This window comes from Larimichthys crocea, chromosome IX (genome assembly GCF_000972845.2).
Source record: "Larimichthys crocea isolate SSNF chromosome IX, L_crocea_2.0, whole genome shotgun sequence".
NCBI lineage: Eukaryota > Metazoa > Chordata > Actinopteri > Sciaenidae > Larimichthys > Larimichthys crocea.
The window spans coordinates 7,172,235-7,191,308 of NC_040019.1; the positions used below are offsets into that span (position 1 = coordinate 7,172,235).

General features: G+C 38.6%; 1 protein-coding gene across 4 annotated transcripts; it reads right to left on the bottom strand.

Moving 5' to 3' along the window:
• Window positions 1–768: 768 nt before the first annotated feature.
• On the bottom strand, window positions 769–14,176 carry LOC104923170 (calsenilin). Of its 4 annotated transcripts, none has more exons than XM_010736184.3 (10): window positions 13,962–14,176; window positions 10,059–10,233; window positions 5,008–5,010; window positions 3,783–3,907; window positions 1,927–1,996; window positions 1,537–1,607; window positions 1,347–1,454; window positions 1,155–1,259; window positions 1,004–1,066; window positions 769–899 (listed from the first exon to the last, which is right to left on the bottom strand). In XM_010736184.3, exons 1-10 carry the CDS (start codon window positions 13,965–13,967, stop codon window positions 852–854), a joined length of 774 nt encoding a protein of 257 aa, XP_010734486.1. In that variant the 5' UTR covers window positions 13,968–14,176; the 3' UTR covers window positions 769–851. The 4 variants fall into 4 exon arrangements, with proteins under 4 accessions (XP_010734486.1, XP_019134334.1, XP_019134333.1 ...); XM_019278789.2 differs by lacking the exons at window positions 10,059–10,233; window positions 13,962–14,176 and adding exons at window positions 4,071–4,073; window positions 5,443–5,891; XM_019278788.2 differs by lacking the exon at window positions 5,008–5,010.
• Window positions 14,177–19,074: the final 4,898 nt, after the last annotated feature.

Here is a 19,074-nt window from a genome sequence, read left to right on the forward strand (position 1 = left end):
AAATTCCTCCAGGCGATATTATAAAACTATGATCCTCTTAATGGCACGCTTTAGGCGATTGTCAGTAGATTGTTCAGTATCACGCACACGTTGAATTCTCCATATTACTCCATATTATATGAATATAGCTAGTTGCATAGAACTTTGTTTTATTGTTATTTTTTTGCAGGTTTGTGATTACATAACATCAAATATAATGCAACACATATGATGCATATGATCATTTGCAAAAACATAATAATAAATTATATATAGTTATATATTTTTGCTTCTGACAGATTTTTTTTGTGAGGACAGTATTTTGAAGAAAAGATATTGAGTGGACTTACGTGAAGGTATATGTTTATTTCAGCAGGTTTTGGGTCAACATGACAATGACTATCAATGGCTATCACGTTTACACAAAAATCTGTAGAACTAAGAAACATAATTATTTTCTTTACAGTATGATACAGTAACAAACTATTCTCATTTGCCCAAGTTTCAAAGTGGTCAACCTCTTGTTCGTGTTCAATGTGGTTCGCATCACATGCTTTTTTAAATGTTGGGCAAGCACTCATGCTCATCTGGCATTGATGACATTTTTTCACATTTCCTTCATGTGCAAAACTAAAACTGTCATGCAAAGAAACATTTCTTCTTCAAGTGATTTGGTGTATTCGGCATAATTCTCTGCATAGAACAGCTTGACAGGAGAAATAAAAGTGCCGGTTTGTATTAAAATGTGTCTGTCAAATGTGTTGCATGACCCAGTTTTGTCCTTTTTCAGGATGATTGAAGTTATTTCAGACCCAGAAGCGTGCAGCTGGAAGCACTATGCAGGATTACTGATCCACGTCTGTCCACAGAAACTAGATAACGTTCTCAAAGAGCTGCATGGAAGCCATTATATTTTCATCCTGTTGAGAAAAGAAAACAGAAGATGCTGTTGTGGTGGCACAAAGCTGCATGAACTCGGTCAGTCACCATGTGGTAAAACTTGTCACTTTGATGTTGGGTTTACCTTTTGGCAGGTTTCTATGAATTCATCAATAGTCACGACTCCGTCTCTGTTCCGATCCATTTTCTGAAAAATGTCAGACGTAAAAGATGCAGTAATATTCGGATGTCACTGATTAGGCATTTTTGGGTCAGAGGTCACAGAGATAACATACCTGAAAGAATCTCTCCACGTGTTCGTAAGGTGAGTCTTCTCGTACGCTGGGTAAGGTATACCTGCCCATCATGTCATAAATGGACGTCATTATTGCCATCATTTCCTGCAGGAAAACCAGACAGATATTTAGTACATCTGCGGAAATGATGACACTTCAGCAGAGGTTGGTGTATTTGTTTGTTGAATGTACCTCTTTTGTAATGTAGCCATCTTTGTTGATGTCATACAGATTGAATGCCCATCTCAGTTTCTCTGTAACAGAGCCTCTAAGCAACACGGACAGTCCTATCACAAAGTCCTGTAGAAGCAATTATAGGATGAATTAGTAGCTTTATTTTAATATTTGAGGTATAAACACATGCAGTCCCCAGTTAACTCACCTCAAACCGGATGGAGCCACTTCTGTCCATGTCAAATGCGTTGAACAAGAAGTGTGCATATGTGGTTGCGTCTGAGAACACATATGAAGGGTTGGCAGTGAACATGAATTGGGCTTTGTTTCATTTCAATATTTACTTTTCTTACTTGCTTATTTTTATGTTTTCTTTTAGTTCAATTGAGGATGAATTTAAAATGAACAAATAAATGATAAAAATCTAAGTTTTGATGAGGATTAACTGCTCTAATTCTCATTTTCCAGACATTTTGAGATCAGTGTGTGAAATGAAATTTATGACTCCAAACAGTAGCAAGATTTACGGAGAGATACAAGCACACTGAGTTATTGAGAGCTACATTTTATATGCTTATGGATTAGTTACATGCTGTACCTCCTTGGGGGAAGAACTGTGAGTAAATGGTCTTAAAGGTTTCCTCATCCACGAGCCCACTGGGACACTCCTGATGAAAGAGAAAAATCGTTTAAGTCTGTGCTTCCATTATTATACAGAGATTAGATTTAGATTCCCCTTCAAGCATTTAAACAAACGTTAAAGATCTTTGTTTAAAATTGTGTCCAAAACAAAAGTGGAAATGAACTCAGTCAATTATTCTCAACTCAGGAATAACATACTGCCATCACCTCAAATCATTTGCATCATTTGTGTTTGTTATGTTAACATGAATTAAAAAAAAGATCTTGAGCTTAAAATACCAAACAAATATATTACAGTCATGAAATCAATCTGTCACAAATATGCAGTAGTTCAACAAACTGTTGCTAGATGTTTTTTCTTCTCTCTTCTCTTTTGTTAAATATCACTCGTCACACATCTGAGGAACCCATTTTTTGCTTAATAACAGACATTTAAAGTTAGTGCAGTGCAGATATGAGGCCACTAGAGGGGCACAAAGAGAAGGACGTCCACAAGCTTGAACTGCTGCACAGAGACAATTCTCTTCAAATTGTTACATCCTGATTTGGTTGAAATTGAGGGAAAGTGCAAGTGATGCATAGGAAACAGCACAACAAGAACAAAAATAAGTTTTAAGAGATGTCACTCAACAAAACACTCAACGCCACCAGGAACATTTCTAATATCACCGGCCAAACCGAAGAGTCACAAGCAATATTTTCATCCTCCAGGCTTCAAGTGTTGCCAGTTCATTGTAATTATAAGTTTTCATTACATTAAATAAACCCGTAGCAGTCAATTTCAGAGCCTTTTCATCACAGACACAGACACAGACGCAGGAAGAGCTCAGGTGGAACTGATAACATTCGTTCTGCTTTTCCTGCTACGACAAGTCAAAATGTCTGCTGTGAAAAAAGGTCTGCTTTCTTATTTAAATGTACCGTGTGAAGATTTCATTACAGTTTTGTTTACACTGAACATTTCTCAGCAGGAACTCATTATGTGTCTTTAAGGTCTCGGAAACCTCATAAAACATTTGCAAGCTTCTTTTCTTCGTAACTTTAAAGCCTCCATTGTTTACATCAGTTCTCCCCTTCTTCTTCTACTCTTGAATGGCAATTAGCTATCGTTAATGGCACATTACAGTCACTAACTGTCGATATGCATTACCCGCCTCTGCAGTCAACACACATATTACGTCACTCCCGTGCTCGTATATGTGTTGGTAGAACACAAAGTCAAACTACAGATTTTAGTGAGTCTATGTGCAAATTTTGACTTTTATATTTGACTTTTGTGCTTTAGATGTGGGTAGAAATGTAACAATCATGTTTCTAATATAAACCATAAAACCAAAAGTAGGTGGACACCCCCTGTGTTTTTGATGGTTAATCAACTGGAAAAAAAGTTGTTTATTATTGGTTATTATTTCACATTTAGATAGACTTTTTCCAACAATAGTCCAAATGTGTCACAACAGTTAGGGCAAGGTCCATTAAAGAAGTGGTTTTCTTACACATATAGCACAAATAGTAGAATAAAATAGAGAAAACAAAGCAACCGCCCCATGTACAAAGGCTCGGTCCTTGCCGCAGCGACCCAGGGTTCGAAACCGACCTGCAGCCCTTTGCTGCATGTCATTCCCCATCTCTCTCTCTCACTCTCATTTAAGGAATTGTAAATTGTGCTCGAAAGCTGGCTTTATTCACAGACAGCTGCTGAGATAATGACAACATGCACAACAAATAGTTCCCGTGCAGTCATGTCTAATGATAATTGTAAAAATGAAAGCTCATCCTTTTCAAATCAACCCGTGCTGATTGTGTTCATACATTTTTGAAGCCTCTGTAAAGTGACTGGAGCTCCTTCCTGGTAAACTGCGTCTGGGCTTGGAGCTGGTCAAGGCCCTCAGGTTGGTGACGCACCATGGAGAGTTCGAGGTCGCCGTCGCAGCTGTCTGTCAGTGGGAAACAGAGAACACAAGGGAGGGGTGGGAAAGAGGAGGGAGGAGGAAAGGAGGGAGGAAACAGTGGTAAGACAAGAAAGAAAGAAAAAAAAGAAAGGAGGGAAGGTGTTGAAAATACTAGAAAATCAAAACAGATGGGACTCAAAATGCTCACCATCTTTACACAAACAAAACGTAAAATTTAAACAAAAATGGAGAGGTTTGAGAAGGAAAGGTGAGACGAGGAAATGGGTGGGAGATAGAAAGTACAGCGTCAGATAAAAATGATGAGACAGAGCGAAGGATGTGGGGACATTTTTGACACAGAGGTGGAAAAAATTATAAGTAAGCATGAGTAAGAGGAACTTGTACCTTGGAGAAATTGTTGGAAAAATATAAGGGTGGTTAGAGGAAATAAGCAGATATACAGTATAGCATAACGAGCGGGTAAGAGCAGTTTGTTGAGGAAAATTGTGGATGCTTTGGAAATAACTCCTCTTCTACTCATCCCCTATCCCCTATATAATAAACACACAGTAGTTTACTCTATAATGAGGAATAAACTGAGATTTCATTAATATTTCTGTGCCGTATTTTTAGCAAAACTACTGTTCCAACCCTAATTCTAGTTGGGGAAATTATAAGATGCACAAAACATACGTGCTGCTTCTTTTTGCTCCATTGCTTGACATTTATGAGGTCACTGTTGTATAAAGAGCATTGATTTACACTGTGAATCATGATGCTTAAATATAATGGTGGAATGTAAATATATATATATAATATATGAATATATAAGCAACAGGGAGTCATAAAATCATCGGTGTCACTAATTAACACTGATTAAGCTTCATTTAGGTGTGTAAGTGGGTTGATCATGTATGAGCCAATATGCATAACCTCATACCTAAACCTAATGCAGCCATATTTAACCTTATTAGTAGCACCTGTGTTTGACAAGTGTACAGGTCAGCAGTGAAAAAGCAGTTATTATATCAGCCAAAGGGACAAAACTGACAAGTTCAATTCATTAAATTAAGGGGAAGAAGTTTACAGATACAGCTGGGATGAAATTAAACTATGTGCAGAGGAACGCCCCCAGAGGTACTCACCATCTTTACAAGAACAAAACACAAATGGGAAGTTGAAAACGACCAGACGTGGAAGAAAGAAGACAAGGAAAGGTGATGTAGAAATGAGAGAGGAAAAAAGAAAGTTGTAAAACCGTTAAAATATTTGGCTTGATACCTACAAGGTACAAACATTTAGCAACACGGTTTCAAAGGATGGAGTCACATTTTAAAAACATTTCCGGTTGCTGTTCACTGCAAATATGAACAAGAGGAGCAATTACAGCAACCAGACTTCTTCTTTGTAAATGTGTGATTGCTGTTGTTGAAGAAAAAATGTCAACGTATCCATTATTATCTTACAGCTGGCAGTTTCTCATCATTTTAGCATTACTATTACAGTCAACAAAACCAAAAACATTTAACAAGATTACTGTTCAAAAAGTTTTTAACATCCCGATTAGACTTCAAACTTACCTTCCAGTGACAAGGGCTCCCAAATCCCGAACTGTTTGAGAACGACAACAAACAGTCCAATGACAACGACAACGGCAATTACTTCCATGCCATCCAATCCCATTGTTGCCTTGCATTAGATACCGCCCGTGCAAAAGACTTTTTAAAAGAAAACTTAACACTAACGAGTAGTTTTGTACAACTGATACTGAATCTGATCAGCTCGTACCATCCCAAAGATCATCTGCTGCCAGTCATCTCCTCCCTCCAGCCACCTCCTTTTTTAATCAGTGTTTTTGTACAGGCATCAGCTATTATATTCACTTAAAGGAAACCACTGACCAGCTAGGGGAAAAAAGGACTAACAGGCTGACTGCAGAGCATCCTCAGTGAAGTAAACAGGTTCAAAATCCATCATCTGCAAAGAAATATCAAATTCATGAAGTCCTTAAAAATCATCCAATGCTATCTCCACTCGCAAACGATCCATCTCTCTAACTACTGGCCAGCATATTAAGTCCTGGGCCAGATCATTTTAGGATGTCTTCCACAACTCCATCACCTCAGGGGCTCCACCCCCACTCACTCCATCTCCTCTCGCTCCATCCTGAGCTGTGTATGTGGTGAGAGGAGGGGGTGAGAGTTGGGGGGGGGATTATTACTGAAGGAATTTCTTTACTAATAGTCTTTGATTGACAGTCCATGCTGTCTTTATTTGCTCAGTCATTTCAAAGACGTAAAGCTGTAAAACCAAGCATTGATCCACCTTCGCTGATGGCAGCGATATGAACAGCACTTAGAATAAAGGAGACTGCCCTGCCCATTGTGGCGCTGCTTGTGTCTACTGTTCGACAATGTACATGGTCAGTAACTTAAGAAGATTCACTCAGAGGCTGGACAACATTGTGATTGTTGTGACTGTAAAAATGGTGGTTTGTTTATGACATTGTAGTTAAGACTGGTAAAGTTGAAGTCAATAGCACACCTCAGATGCTAATTCTGTAAAATGCTCCACATAATGTACATGCAGTGCTTTGAGAGTCTTGTTGTTTGTGTTGTCGTCTTTGTATGATTGTGCTGTGCTGGAGGACAATGAGAGTAAAGAAGAATATTAATATAGTTTGCAACTGATGACTCTGCACAACATAATGGACTGAGTTTAAGTAGGAAAGGGGGGTGGGGAGGAAATCAATTGTTGAGAGCTAAAATATTGGTCTGGAACATGGAGAGAAAGCGGGCCAGAAATGCATTTGGATAACTGGGGAGGGGTTATTTAAATGGTCCTTAATGCCACTGAAATAAATGATACACTGAGCCACTAGAGGCACTCCGAAAATATCCAAAGAAATTCTATACTAGCCTTGCAATAGACCGCAAGGGTGGTGTTATATCTACATTTGAAATATGTGTCCAGCATTTGTACCATAAGAAGTTGTGGTTTCAGAGTGAGATTTGATGCCATTGTTCAATGCATGTTTGTGTTCTTTGGATGAAAAGTGTCTACCATATAACAGAATAGTTAATTTTTGCTTATTTGATATAAAAAACTAGAAGAATACCACTCAAGGTCTGTCAGCATATAAAATAAAATGGCAAAATGAGGCCATAAAATTATGATTTTTGTTTTTTTTTTGGAGCTGCTATTATAGTTTAGTCTTGCATTGGAAGAAAAACCCAAATTGTGATACCAGAGGTCACAGATCATATAATAAAATGGTGACCATGGTTATATTTTGCATGCATATGTGGATTTCTGCAGTGTTTTTGATGTGTGAGTGAATCCTGCCTCACAAGACGGAAACACTGACCATTACACCAACATGCAAGATGCATGAGCTCATGTGGGAACTCGCCTGCCATAAAAAATAATGCAGCATTATACTGTTTAATGCACCCTAAGTGCTGAGCTATACCCATTCTTCTATTAAATACAGACAAGAGTGAGGTGGCTTAAGCATGCAGAGATGCAGACAGTGCAGCCATCAGTCTCACTATTAGGTTTTAATGACTGCAGTGAGAGCAACATTACAGCTCAGAGCCTGAGGCCATCAATCAAAAAACTATCACGTAAGTTCTTGTCACACAATTAAACACCCTTAACTTTGCTCTCTCTCTCAGCCCTTTTCTTAGTGCATGCTTTTAACTCTTTTATTTCATCTTTTTTTTGGCAAACACAAGCTGATTATAGAGGCCTCATACAGTACACACATCTTGCATGATGCATCATCAAACATTAAATTGTTTTGTCAAACATGCAAGTTTTCAAAATAAAATCCATTGTATCGCAGCATTTCCTTCATCTGCAGGCTATTCATAGATCTTATTCTAACAGCTGATATTATTTGACAGAAAGCACAAATGTTTTCACTCTCTATAATAATACAGGGCAGTTTTACTTCCTCTCTTTTACAAGAGAAGAACACTCAGGAGGCCCAGCAGAAGCCACAATCACAGTTAATTGTACGTTTAAACGTTTTGCTTCACTGATCAGCTGATTCCTCTCGGGAAAACACTGTGGTTTCCTTTACGAATACCAAATCAGATAAGAGCTCAAAAGTAGTAACAAAGCAAAGCAACTTTACCCAAATATACAATACACTAAAATGTATTTGTATACGTTAATATCACAGCTCTAAGATTATTAAAATAACACCTTCAGGATTGAAGCCTGAAGAAATGATGAATGTGGTGGAGCCGGTCAGGAATGCATTTTAACGGTGCACCAGTGGGTTTGCCAACATATAATATTGAGTAGACTGAGTGCTCTCTACTGGTAACAAGCTGCTATTTCATGTACACAACATTCTCTGTGGATGTTTGTTGCGTGGCGTCAAAGTATCTATTTGCCAGAGTGTTATTCTCACTTTCAAAACATTTAGTCATGTTGAATCACTGAACCCAACATCAAGCCCACCGTTTCCAGTATATTTTTTTTATTAAATGTTAGGGATATATGTTTCTGTGAGTAATTATTTTATTAGTGAGTGCTATCCTGCATGAGATACATCTGTACTGTATGAAAGTGACTGCAGACCACCGCTGGTTGTGTGCCTCCCCTCAGGCGAAGCTTGGAAAGTTTACGTGCTTAGTTTTGCTCAGTTGCTGGATCTTGCTTAGTCCCATACTCAACAACTGAGCAAAGATAGCTTAATATTGCTGCTTGACATAACTTCAGACTACAGCAAGTACATAAAAAAGGTTTGTCATGAGAAATTTATGAGTTTCTGACTTTGAAAAAGTTGGAAAAACAGTAACATTCTGTAAAACTATTGTATCTGTAACCAAATCACACACTTCAGGCTATTCGATGTGATATCCTTTACATAACTAATGTAGTATGTTTTCACTTGAATTCACTGAGCCTTCCCTTAATCTGTTTGAGACCCCCTGCTACCTCCCATTTTAAAAACCTCTGATCCAATGTATGGAAAGAGGAGATGGTGCAGGAGACATTCAGATGCTTTAATGTCCACACACCAGTAGATGGCGATCAAGTTACTATACATTAGAAGATGTTATGCTTAAACTTTAATAAATATTTCATATTTTAATATGTAACAAGCAGCATGAGAATAATGATGTACATAGATCAGTTCAGCAGATTTACTTAAAGGTCTCATAATTAAAAGATCTGACCAAACATTTCCTTGATGAAATCCAAATTAGGAATTACTGCTATATCTAAAATGCATATCTACCCATTTTACAGGCAAAATACTTCAAAGTAATGGTGTGTCAGCCATTAGAGGATTTGTCCTATTACTGTTTTCATCAGTGCCCTGTCCAAGACACATCTATCTGCTGGCAGAGAGAGAAGTCTTTCTGGATGACAGCACCAGCTCATTTCTGGAAAGCTTAGAGGAGAGATTTTGTCTGCTTGTTTCTCAGACTGATTACAGTATTACAGTATTAATGTTAAAAAATACTCATTCAAAGAGACACTTTCTACATTCGTTGAAATAAGGTAATTATGTGATATTTCTTGGACCTATTGCAGAAATGAACATCATGCACACAGCAGACTATCTGCACTGAAGGACATGTCAATAATTTAGATAAGCCAAGAAAACGGGGACATGCTGGAGCAGTCGGTGGAAGACAGAGTGCTCTTCATCTTCCTCTTTTGTGATACAAAAACATCCAACAAAGCTTTGCACGTTTTCATGTCCTTATTGATTAGTTCCATCATAAATTGTGTCATTTGAATTGCAGAGATTGAAACTAGATCTTCTAATTTCTCAGAAGTGATGCAGCCAGACAGAAAAAAAACAACAACAACAAGAAAAGAGAGGGAGAGAGCAAACACTAGATGGAAGGGGGAGAAAAAGAGCGAACAAGGCAGCGGTCCATTCATTGACTGATTAGCTGCTAAGATGAAGTGACGTTTGGTGAAGAGAGAGGCCTGCGCTGTAAACACTGAATGGAGGGAAAGGAGGACGGGAACGTATGAGGGCGATGTTTTAAAATTTATGTATTCTATAGAGCAAGAGATTGAAGGCCTGCCCTCCTACTGTATCTCCCTCCTGCTTTGCTCTGCCTCCTTTGCCGTCACAAACAATCAAGCACATATTTAATATGCTGTATTACTGTTAAGGTGTTAGCCTGATGGTGTGTGTCTCTTTATGATGTGCCTGTACCTGGCCCTTGTTGCGTGGTACTGGCGATAATCCACTTCACGAGGCAACACTTCATCAGAGATTTACGCGAGAACCGTGGTTTCTGCCACTTGGAGCCGTCTGTCTGTCCACCCGGGTTTGGATCCGTCCCGTTGGCATCAGGCAGCAGACCGCCATCCACTACCTTCTCGTCCGCCTGAGGAAGACAGAAAAGAAACCGTCCCCTGAGAGAAAACTCATGGTACTTTTAAAAGTTGTAATTTTTAAGCTTACATGTGAGGCTATAGGTTCCAACCCTTCTTTGCCCCTTATTTTGATTGCAGATGAATCCTCAGGACCTTGAAGGTCCCACTGAGGTTTACTCAAGCACCATCATAAGGTTTTCATTTATGTTGACTGTCTCAACAGTTATTTGTCAAAATGTCACTTTGTCCAGTAGTTTTTAGGATTGCCATGTAGTTGCAGAACTTTGAAAAAGCAGGAGGCATGAAGTAGAGGTCAGGTGCAGACTAACCAGCCGTTTATTTCACCTGCACTGATGACATATTAACACATTAAATATTGTGGCTCACAGTCAAAATGTGGTTCTGGCAGCAGCAGCAGCAGCAGCAGCAGCTCTTGATGGAAAATACCTAAGTAGCCAAACTGTCTGACACAACAACCTTCAAGCACTCCCAGCTGAGAGGCAGCACAAGCTCCACAGACACATTGTTAATACATACAACAATCTCAGCTTTGTGCCTCATTTTAACAGTACTGTCTGCCCATTGTGCTCCAACTATTAGAGTTTGAAGACCTTCGCTACAAAGAGCAATATGTGCAAAACTAACAACATTCCTACCAGGTTCGGCTCAGTGCTGAAACGTTGGAAACGCTAATATGCTTCCATAAGATGGTGAACATGGTAAACCTCATATCAGCATAGCATCTACTGTGCCTAATTACAGCCTCACGGAGCCGCTAACGCGACTCTTTTATTTATCGAGTTAACATTGTTCGTTTTTTTGCAGAGCCTCAAACCATGTAATTACATCATCTCCAGTTCAAGTTCAGCTGGAGCTTTTGTTACATCTCTCTCCCTCTCTTATGTCCTGCCAGCTCTCTGCGCTCTGTCTAAATCTCTCCATGGTCTCAGCCCTACATGCTGTTTATCTCAGAACTTCTCACCCTTTATAACACCAGCAGACCCCTCAGATCCTCCCACTGTGGCACATTTTCTGTAGTGTCTCCTCGGCTGTGGAATAACCTGCCAGAGGCCGTTAGACACATTTATTCTCTGGCTTTTATTTTCATGTGTATTTTCTGTTTATTTTTTTAAATGTGTCTAAACCTGTTTCTGTTTGTGCTTCATTTCTATAACCTCTCTTTTGCAGATATGGGCATATGTCTTTATGCTTGTATGTGTAGACATGCCCTTTGGTGCAAAAACTTATTTGCTTGTAACCCATAGTTGCAAAAGCAACTGATGGGTCTCAAGAGAGTTAAATAAATGAAACATATAAAAGGGAGGAAATGCTGCCAACGTCAGATTTCTCAAGCCAACTCGGTTTACAACCCACCATCTACTGTCTGGTCTAGATCTATCTTACTTTAATGTAAGAGCCTGAAACAGAGATATATTACATGTCTGATGAGGCAATTTCATTTTCACATTTTATAACTTCCCTATCTGCCTTTTAGGATGGACAAGTTATATATTGAAAGGATTTAAATCATATTAATGCAGCTCGATCTGCTTTCGTATGTTTTAAATGGTGAAACGTAGCGAGGCTCTTGTGACAACTGGACCAGCAGCAGGAGTTACATTCAGACATCCAGGCAAGCAGCTGGTGAGTATGGATGAACGGATCAATATCTCAGAAATCAAACACTTCTCATTTGATATTAAATAGTGTAGATTTCAGAGAATTATTTATCCTTATGCGACTGCAAAGCTCTCAGAGATGCTTCATGCGTTTGTGTCAAACCTATTTTAACATCGCTTTTATGTATTAATCAAATAAAGAACTATGAAAGGAGTTGAATGTGCTCATTTTCTGGGAAAAGAGCTAAAAATTCTTGTAACATGAGCAATTATTAGGCGAGAGACATGCAAGCTCTTGTTTCCAGTTAACATCTCATCTCACACAGGATGCACGTTCAGTGTTTCTATATTCAGATGAATATTACATGATAGCACTTTTAAATAGCTATTTAATAGCATTAAATAGCACATTTAACTCACTCCAGCATGATAACTGTGATGCTTTTGAGTTCTTTTCACTTTAATTATTGTTTCCTCCGACACCATCTTTGTTGGACTGTGTTTTTTCAGCCTCATTCACTATGTGTCAGTGTTAATGTAGCTACAATATCCTGTTCTGCATGGTACATTCAGCTTCTTCCTCTTAATGCCCTTTTCTCCCTTTACCCTGTCTCCTGCTTGTGATAACGGGCTTTATAAATAAAATAGCTTTCTTTAAGAGGCTGTTGAGAATGTAATGTGAAGAGTTTGTAGAGAAAATATTCAGAGCTACTATCTGGGGAGCTTCTCTGTCCCCCTGGTTACCTATTTGAATATGAAGAGATGCCAAAAGCATATAGAGCATGGAGAACACCGCTCAATAATTCACACTCCTTAAGACTACATCAATAAAAGATCAGAGCTGGCTGCCATGTTGAATGATGACTGTGAGTAAAACACTAAGACTGATACTTGATGGATCATCTAAAAGCTGCATGAACAAAGACACATGTAATGCAATCACACTGTGAAGATGCACAATGAAAACAAACATACTAATGTCTCTTACTTAACCACAGGCACAGTCCTCTGGAGTGTCTTAGGGTTAACCTTATAATAAATGAATCAAATTATAGAACATCAGTGATACTAAATCATCCCTGATTAATTTCAGACTCTGTGTTGAAAGGTGAAGAAAGAAGAGGAAAGGTGAGTTGAGGTCTTGACATCCAGTGTGTTGCATTATTAAAAGACCTGTGTGTGCCGAGTAGTGAGACGCTCCCTGTGATCATCTAAGTCACTGTGAACTCTGTGGGCGACCATCCTCTGCTGATCATCACATGTGTCATCACACACACACACACACACACACACACACACACACACACATACACAATACAAAAACAAAGAAACAACCTGATATCTGCCAGGATTGTGGAGGGAAAAAACAGCTGATGGTGGATATTTAAGTGAAATGCCAAACATGCTGCTGTTTGTCAGCTTTGGATCTTCTCAAAAAAAAAAAAAAAGGCATCATAACTTCTAATCTTGCTGCCTTTACTACCTGTAATGCTCCTAACCATTCTTTTTTTTCCTTTTTTACAAAATAAAAATCTTAGTTTTTAATCTTAATTATTGGTAAACAAACAAGCACATATTGTATTTGTGCATTTATGTTGATTTATACTTCAGTTTCACTGCATTTCAGAGGCAAATGTTGTAAATTTCATTCCATTATATATTCATTTATACAGATTTTCTTTACAGGTCCAGATTTTATACACAAAACACGTGATCAGTAAATAAAATATAAGGAGTTCAGTGTACCGAACATTAGGATGCTGCTCAGACGTTAATGCAACATCGTAATAACATAATGCATTCATAAAATTTCTGCATTCTGCATAATTAGCATTTTTACCGTAAGTAGGCTTTTTTTTTTTTTGCTGATAATACTTCTGTACTTACTTTATTTCGGTACGCAAAGTATCCGAGTACTTCTTCCATCACTAGAAATTGCAATGCATGCCACACTATAATATTTTTAAATAAGTTTTTAAGACTTTTACTCAGGTCGTATTAAGTTCTCTGCACAGTACCACAGGTAAGCACACACAAAAAATATTACCACCTTTTGCATGCTCGTCTATTGCAGCAATAATAAGTAAATGAACACATGTAGAAATAAATGTATATTATACCTGCATTGCGTCTGGAGTCGAGTTGCTGTTTTTCGCAGGAAAAAAAAATCGTTACAATCCTCCTCACGCTCCTCAGCCTCCAGTGATCTGCAGCACGGAGACAAGAGAGAAAACAGCTGTTTGAAGGAGGAGCAGCGCTCACATGCCGATGATGATGAGGAGGAGGAGGAGGACGAGGAGGAGAAAACACTATAAAGTATGCAGTCTGCAGGACGGTCGTGATGCACAAAGCTGGTCTCAACAAGTGAAGAAGAGGCAAAGAATTTATAGAGCGACGTGTGGATGAGGTGTTTACATCGTGACAAATATTATTAGAAGTGCTAGACATATTATAACCTGCAGTGATTGTGTACGGGTCCAAACTCAGACAGGCGCTAACAGTGTGACTCTCTGAGGAAATTAAAAAAGGATTCCTGTGTTACATGCACAACATGCTGCCCAAACACTTTGGCTTTATTTTATAGCTCTGTGTGCTTGGCTTTCTGTATATATCATATTGGTAATAACAGATTTATTAGATTTTACAGTCCTCCCTGTCAACTGACAAGACAATATTGCATACTGCTTGTGACAATTTATCACTCATGAGAGTCACTTTCTTCTAGCTGAAAGACTTGTACTCAGGATCAAAGTGACAAAAATATGTCAGACTGCATCTTTGTGTGTTTGTGATGGAGAGCTCATATTCAGAGAATAGAATTTAGTCTAATTTTAGTTTTAATATAAAGTCACTACAATGTTTATTGTGGTGTCTCTTTGCCAAATGTTCTTCGACCACAGTGTCGAAGAATGGCATCATGTCGCAAAAATCTGACTTTGAAATTTGGCCCAGTTAGTGTATACTTTGTACTGACTGGGCACCTGTTTCTGTCCCTGGTCTCACATTAACTTGAAAGGTAAATGAATACTAGCACAGGAAGCTGTGCCCAAAATATGCTCTGACATTGCCCCTGCATCAGTTTGCTTGAAAGAAACTCAATTCTTTGAAAGTCATGAGGAGGTGTTTTTTTTTTTTTTTCTTCATTACTGTCCTGGGAAATATAATAGAAAAAACAGAGATGAGAGAGAGAGGAAAAGAGAGGGAAATGGATTAAATGATGCATAGAAAGAAGTCAATATTTTTGTCTTTGTCTGGACTACAAATCAGCACTGAATTGTGCATGCATGTGCAAACGGTTGTTCCTAAACTCATCTGGAAGACTGGATGTGGACATCACAATGACTAATAAACCTTTTGATCCGATGATGGTGCAAAATGAGTTAAGGTCATCTGTGATGCTGCAAGCAAGGCGGAAAAGCAATTTGAATATAAGTTGAATTTATTGTTAAATTCAGAACATTTCAATTGCTAATTCTCATTTCTCAGAGAACGAATTCATCGAAAATACTATCCTCACCGCTGTTATCATCATCATGATCACCAAAACAGGAGAAATTCAATATTTCCGTACTGTCTGTCCTTGTGCCTCTTATCTTCCTACAGGTCTGTCTCACTCCTGCAGACACTGAGGTTATTTTTAGCCTCACAAGTTCCAGAGAGCCTGCAGTTTCCCTGGTGCCTTACACATCAGCTCAGGGTTTAATTGAGGGTGTGTGTTCAGTGCAGATGTGCCTTTTGTGTGAGTGTGTGTCTGTAAAAGGGAGTTTCTTTTATTTTCTATCTTTCCTCATAAATGTTGCATTCGCCTTTTTCCAGAATTTGCCACAAACACTCACATGCATGGCTGCACATATTTGAGCATACACGTTCACACTTTGTCTCCGGCTGTGCCGCAAATATCCACTGCTCCTCATCCTTCTGTGTGATAAAAGTCATGGACGTAACCTTTAAATATATTGTAAAGCCTGTTGGTGAGTTACAGGAGATATAGACACGAACGGCATAAACAACCTCATAGCACAGAAGGCATGTTTGTTGTTCTCTGTTGTTGAACTCTGCAGTAATAACTCTTCTCCCAAAGGTGCTAACACAAAGCAAAAATATAGACAGCTTTCCCAATAAACAAAACTATACAATAAAGTCTGGTGTTATGTTGGAGCAACAGACTAACGAAAGCCTAGAGACTAGGACTAGGATTGTCATTGGCTTTACAGATGGGATCAGTTTTAATTAGTACTGAACATTGCCAAAACTAAATGCTTTGTATCTGGCAGTAGGAATGCTCTCGCTGATGCTACTGAGGTCAACGTGTCCATAGATAGATAGGGATGGGATAGGGTATAGATGGGATCTATACAAATTACTTGATGTTGAGTTTGATAATTTTCTGTCTTGGTCAAGTTGACTGATTGCATTGTCTCCGTGATGGGAAAGGGCATCACTGTTGCAAGGAGTGTTGTAGTTCGGTCACTTGCTCTGTCATACCTGGAGTACTGCTGAGTCATCTGGTCAGTTGCTTCTGAAAAAATACCTAAACAAACCCTTTAAATTAGGAAAACACACCATGCTTCTTTTGTGAGCACTGCTTCATCTGGTAGCACCAACTATTTGAACAAACTGCATGTTGAGAACTGTTCTTTAATGAGTTTCGCCTGCCTGGAATATGTTCCTCACTAACATCAGACAGATGAAAACAGATTTTCTTTCAAAAAGCCACTAAAACAAAAAAAATGTATGAATCTTAAATATGTTTTGTTATTGCTGTTTTACTTACTGTTTGATGTCGGTGCTTGTGCTTTTGCTGTTCGAGAGGTTTATTGCACCTGTAGAAATGTATAATATCTATAAATTCATTTAGTATCGAGCTGCTCGACTTTTTATATCTTACAGTTTTTACACTGGGTGCAGTGCTGTTGAAGTTGTAGCACAGTGTAACCACTTAATTTACCCTCTGCTGCACCACACTCATTTTTCCTCCCGACCCATGAAGCTTACTGGAATAATAATGCTAGAGAATTTCAACACTTTAATTAACTCAGCTATCCTAATCTGCCCCTGTGTTAATTATGTATGTGCTGCTCTGAAGATGCTGTGATGGTGGTTTTTATTATGGACCTCTGAAGGTTACAAGTTAATTACAGTGTGCCACCACTTCACTTAATTTCCACTAAACCTCATTGCATGTGGAATATAGCAGATAAAAGTTTAATCATCTTGCTGTACTTCTTTTCTATATTTATCCAGTAACTGCACATCATAACTGCTACACATGCACCACATCGAGCCTGATTTATTGTAGCTGGTTGGCATTATACTGAGCAGTGTTTAACATGTGCTCATTTTACCGTGTAAGCCTCATGTAATATAATGTAATGTATGTACACGTCCTTTCCAGAGGAAATATCACAGCTGTCCAGCATATCTCCAGATGTTGAATGTTTGTTTGGCAGTTTTATTTGTTGAACACAAATCTGTTTATTTATTTTGCACATTAAAAAGATACAATTATGATATGTACACAAAGACATTAACATAAACACACTATTACCTACAAATACTCAGACACACGTAAATACATTAAAGGTCCAGTGTGTAAAATTTAGTGGCATCTGGTGGTTAAGTTGCAGAATACAACCAAAATGAACTCACCTCTTGTTTCAAGCTGGACTGTGGAAGATGACCTAGAAAGAGTCTGATAGTTTTGATCAGTCTTTGCATTTTGAAACATGCTTGAAAAGGTTTTGTGTTTTGCATAAATATGAATCTGTGAAATTTTTTGTGATCGTGGAACACGTCAGACATGTTTCTCCACAGGGGCCTCATACCTGTTCGGACATGTTCAGCACCACGGACAGAATTCAGAGTTCACGTGATTACAATTAGAAGAGGCTCCAGAGGTGCACATCTGCAGCACATCTGTAATCAGTCTGATCCGGAGATGAGCTACTACGACTGCTGCACCTGTCACACCTGTCTCGACTCTCCAATGGTCTATGTCTGTACCTGCTCCATCACGCTTGGCTTTATAAGCTCCTCATAACTCTGTAAACTATGTGAGAGTTTCTGAATGGCAACATAATGCACACAGAGAGAGTAGATAATACTTACTCATCTGTTTTCTACCTGCTCTCTGTCTTACATATTTGTGATTAGTTATTGAATGTTTACCTGCTCTGCACATGTTGTACTAAGTCTTTTTCTTTTAAGGAATTTGCATAGTTAATCATTTGTTTTTCTATTTTTTAAAATCTTTTTTTATGTGTCAGGCTTGTGATGAATTGGCGACCTCTCCAGGTTGTACCCGTGCCCAATGCCAGCTGGAATTGACTCCAGCCCCTTTGCGACCCTGATAAGGATAAATGGTTATGGAACATGATTGAATGGATGCCAAACACTTTCTAATCTAATCTTTGTTTAATCTTCAGTTTGGACACCAGATGTCACTATTGTCCATGATATAATGTAGAGACTCTTCTAACAAGAAGACTCTCTAACAAAGAAATCAAACCTTCTGAATAAACTCCACGAGACAGGATGTTGCATGTGCTTTCTCTCTCTCTCTGTATTCCTCTCTCTGTCTCTCTCATACAGACACATTTATTTTTTTATTTACATGATCCTTCTTTATCTTGTCTGACCTGTGATTATGTTTCAGTGCATAATCACAGGGTGTTTACTGACGCGGTAGAGTGTGGTTAGCCAGATATAATTCCCTGTAATGTTTATATTAGTGTCTAGAGTCATTATAGTACGCTGATATGAGTCAGGACTCTTCTTCTTTGGAGCAAGTCACTAAAAACTCAACTAGTGTGATGAAAGAAGCTCTAGTTTACTGGACAGATGTTCCAGCCCTCAGGGAACAAGCTGTAAATATCTGTTAGATGGGCAAAAGAAAGTCCACAGGATGCCTGCAGTGTTTGTATTTGCCCTTGGTGGAGCGCTTTTCCTGCAGGACTTTCTTTCTTTGTGTAAATCTCTTAATGATCTTGTTTACCCTTGTGTGATAATGATTACTTACTGGGCAGAGTGTGTTGCCATAAAAAGAAGCAGGAACTCTGTTAACTTGACTGCTTGTCACACCCACACACATGCTCAGAGTCACATAAAATGGATTTACATTTTTCTGGAGTTACTCTACAGCAGATTAAGATTAGTGTAGCAGGGCTTTCTTGTAGTTACCGACCAGACAAACAAAAAGCCAAGGATAGAATATCCATGGTCCGCCTTGGTTTC

What these genes read in the sequence shown, in the direction of transcription:
- LOC104923170 (XM_010736184.3), bottom strand. An exon ending in TTTACAGAGGCTTCAAAAAT is followed by an intron (nt 1,997 to 3,782) that starts GTATGAACACAA and finishes CTCTTTCATCAG; the next exon opens with GAGTGTCCCAGTGGGCTCGT. An exon ending in ACAGTTCTTCCCCCAAGGAG is followed by an intron (nt 1,608 to 1,926) that starts GTACAGCATGTA and finishes ATGTGTTCTCAG; the next exon opens with ACGCAACCACATATGCACAC.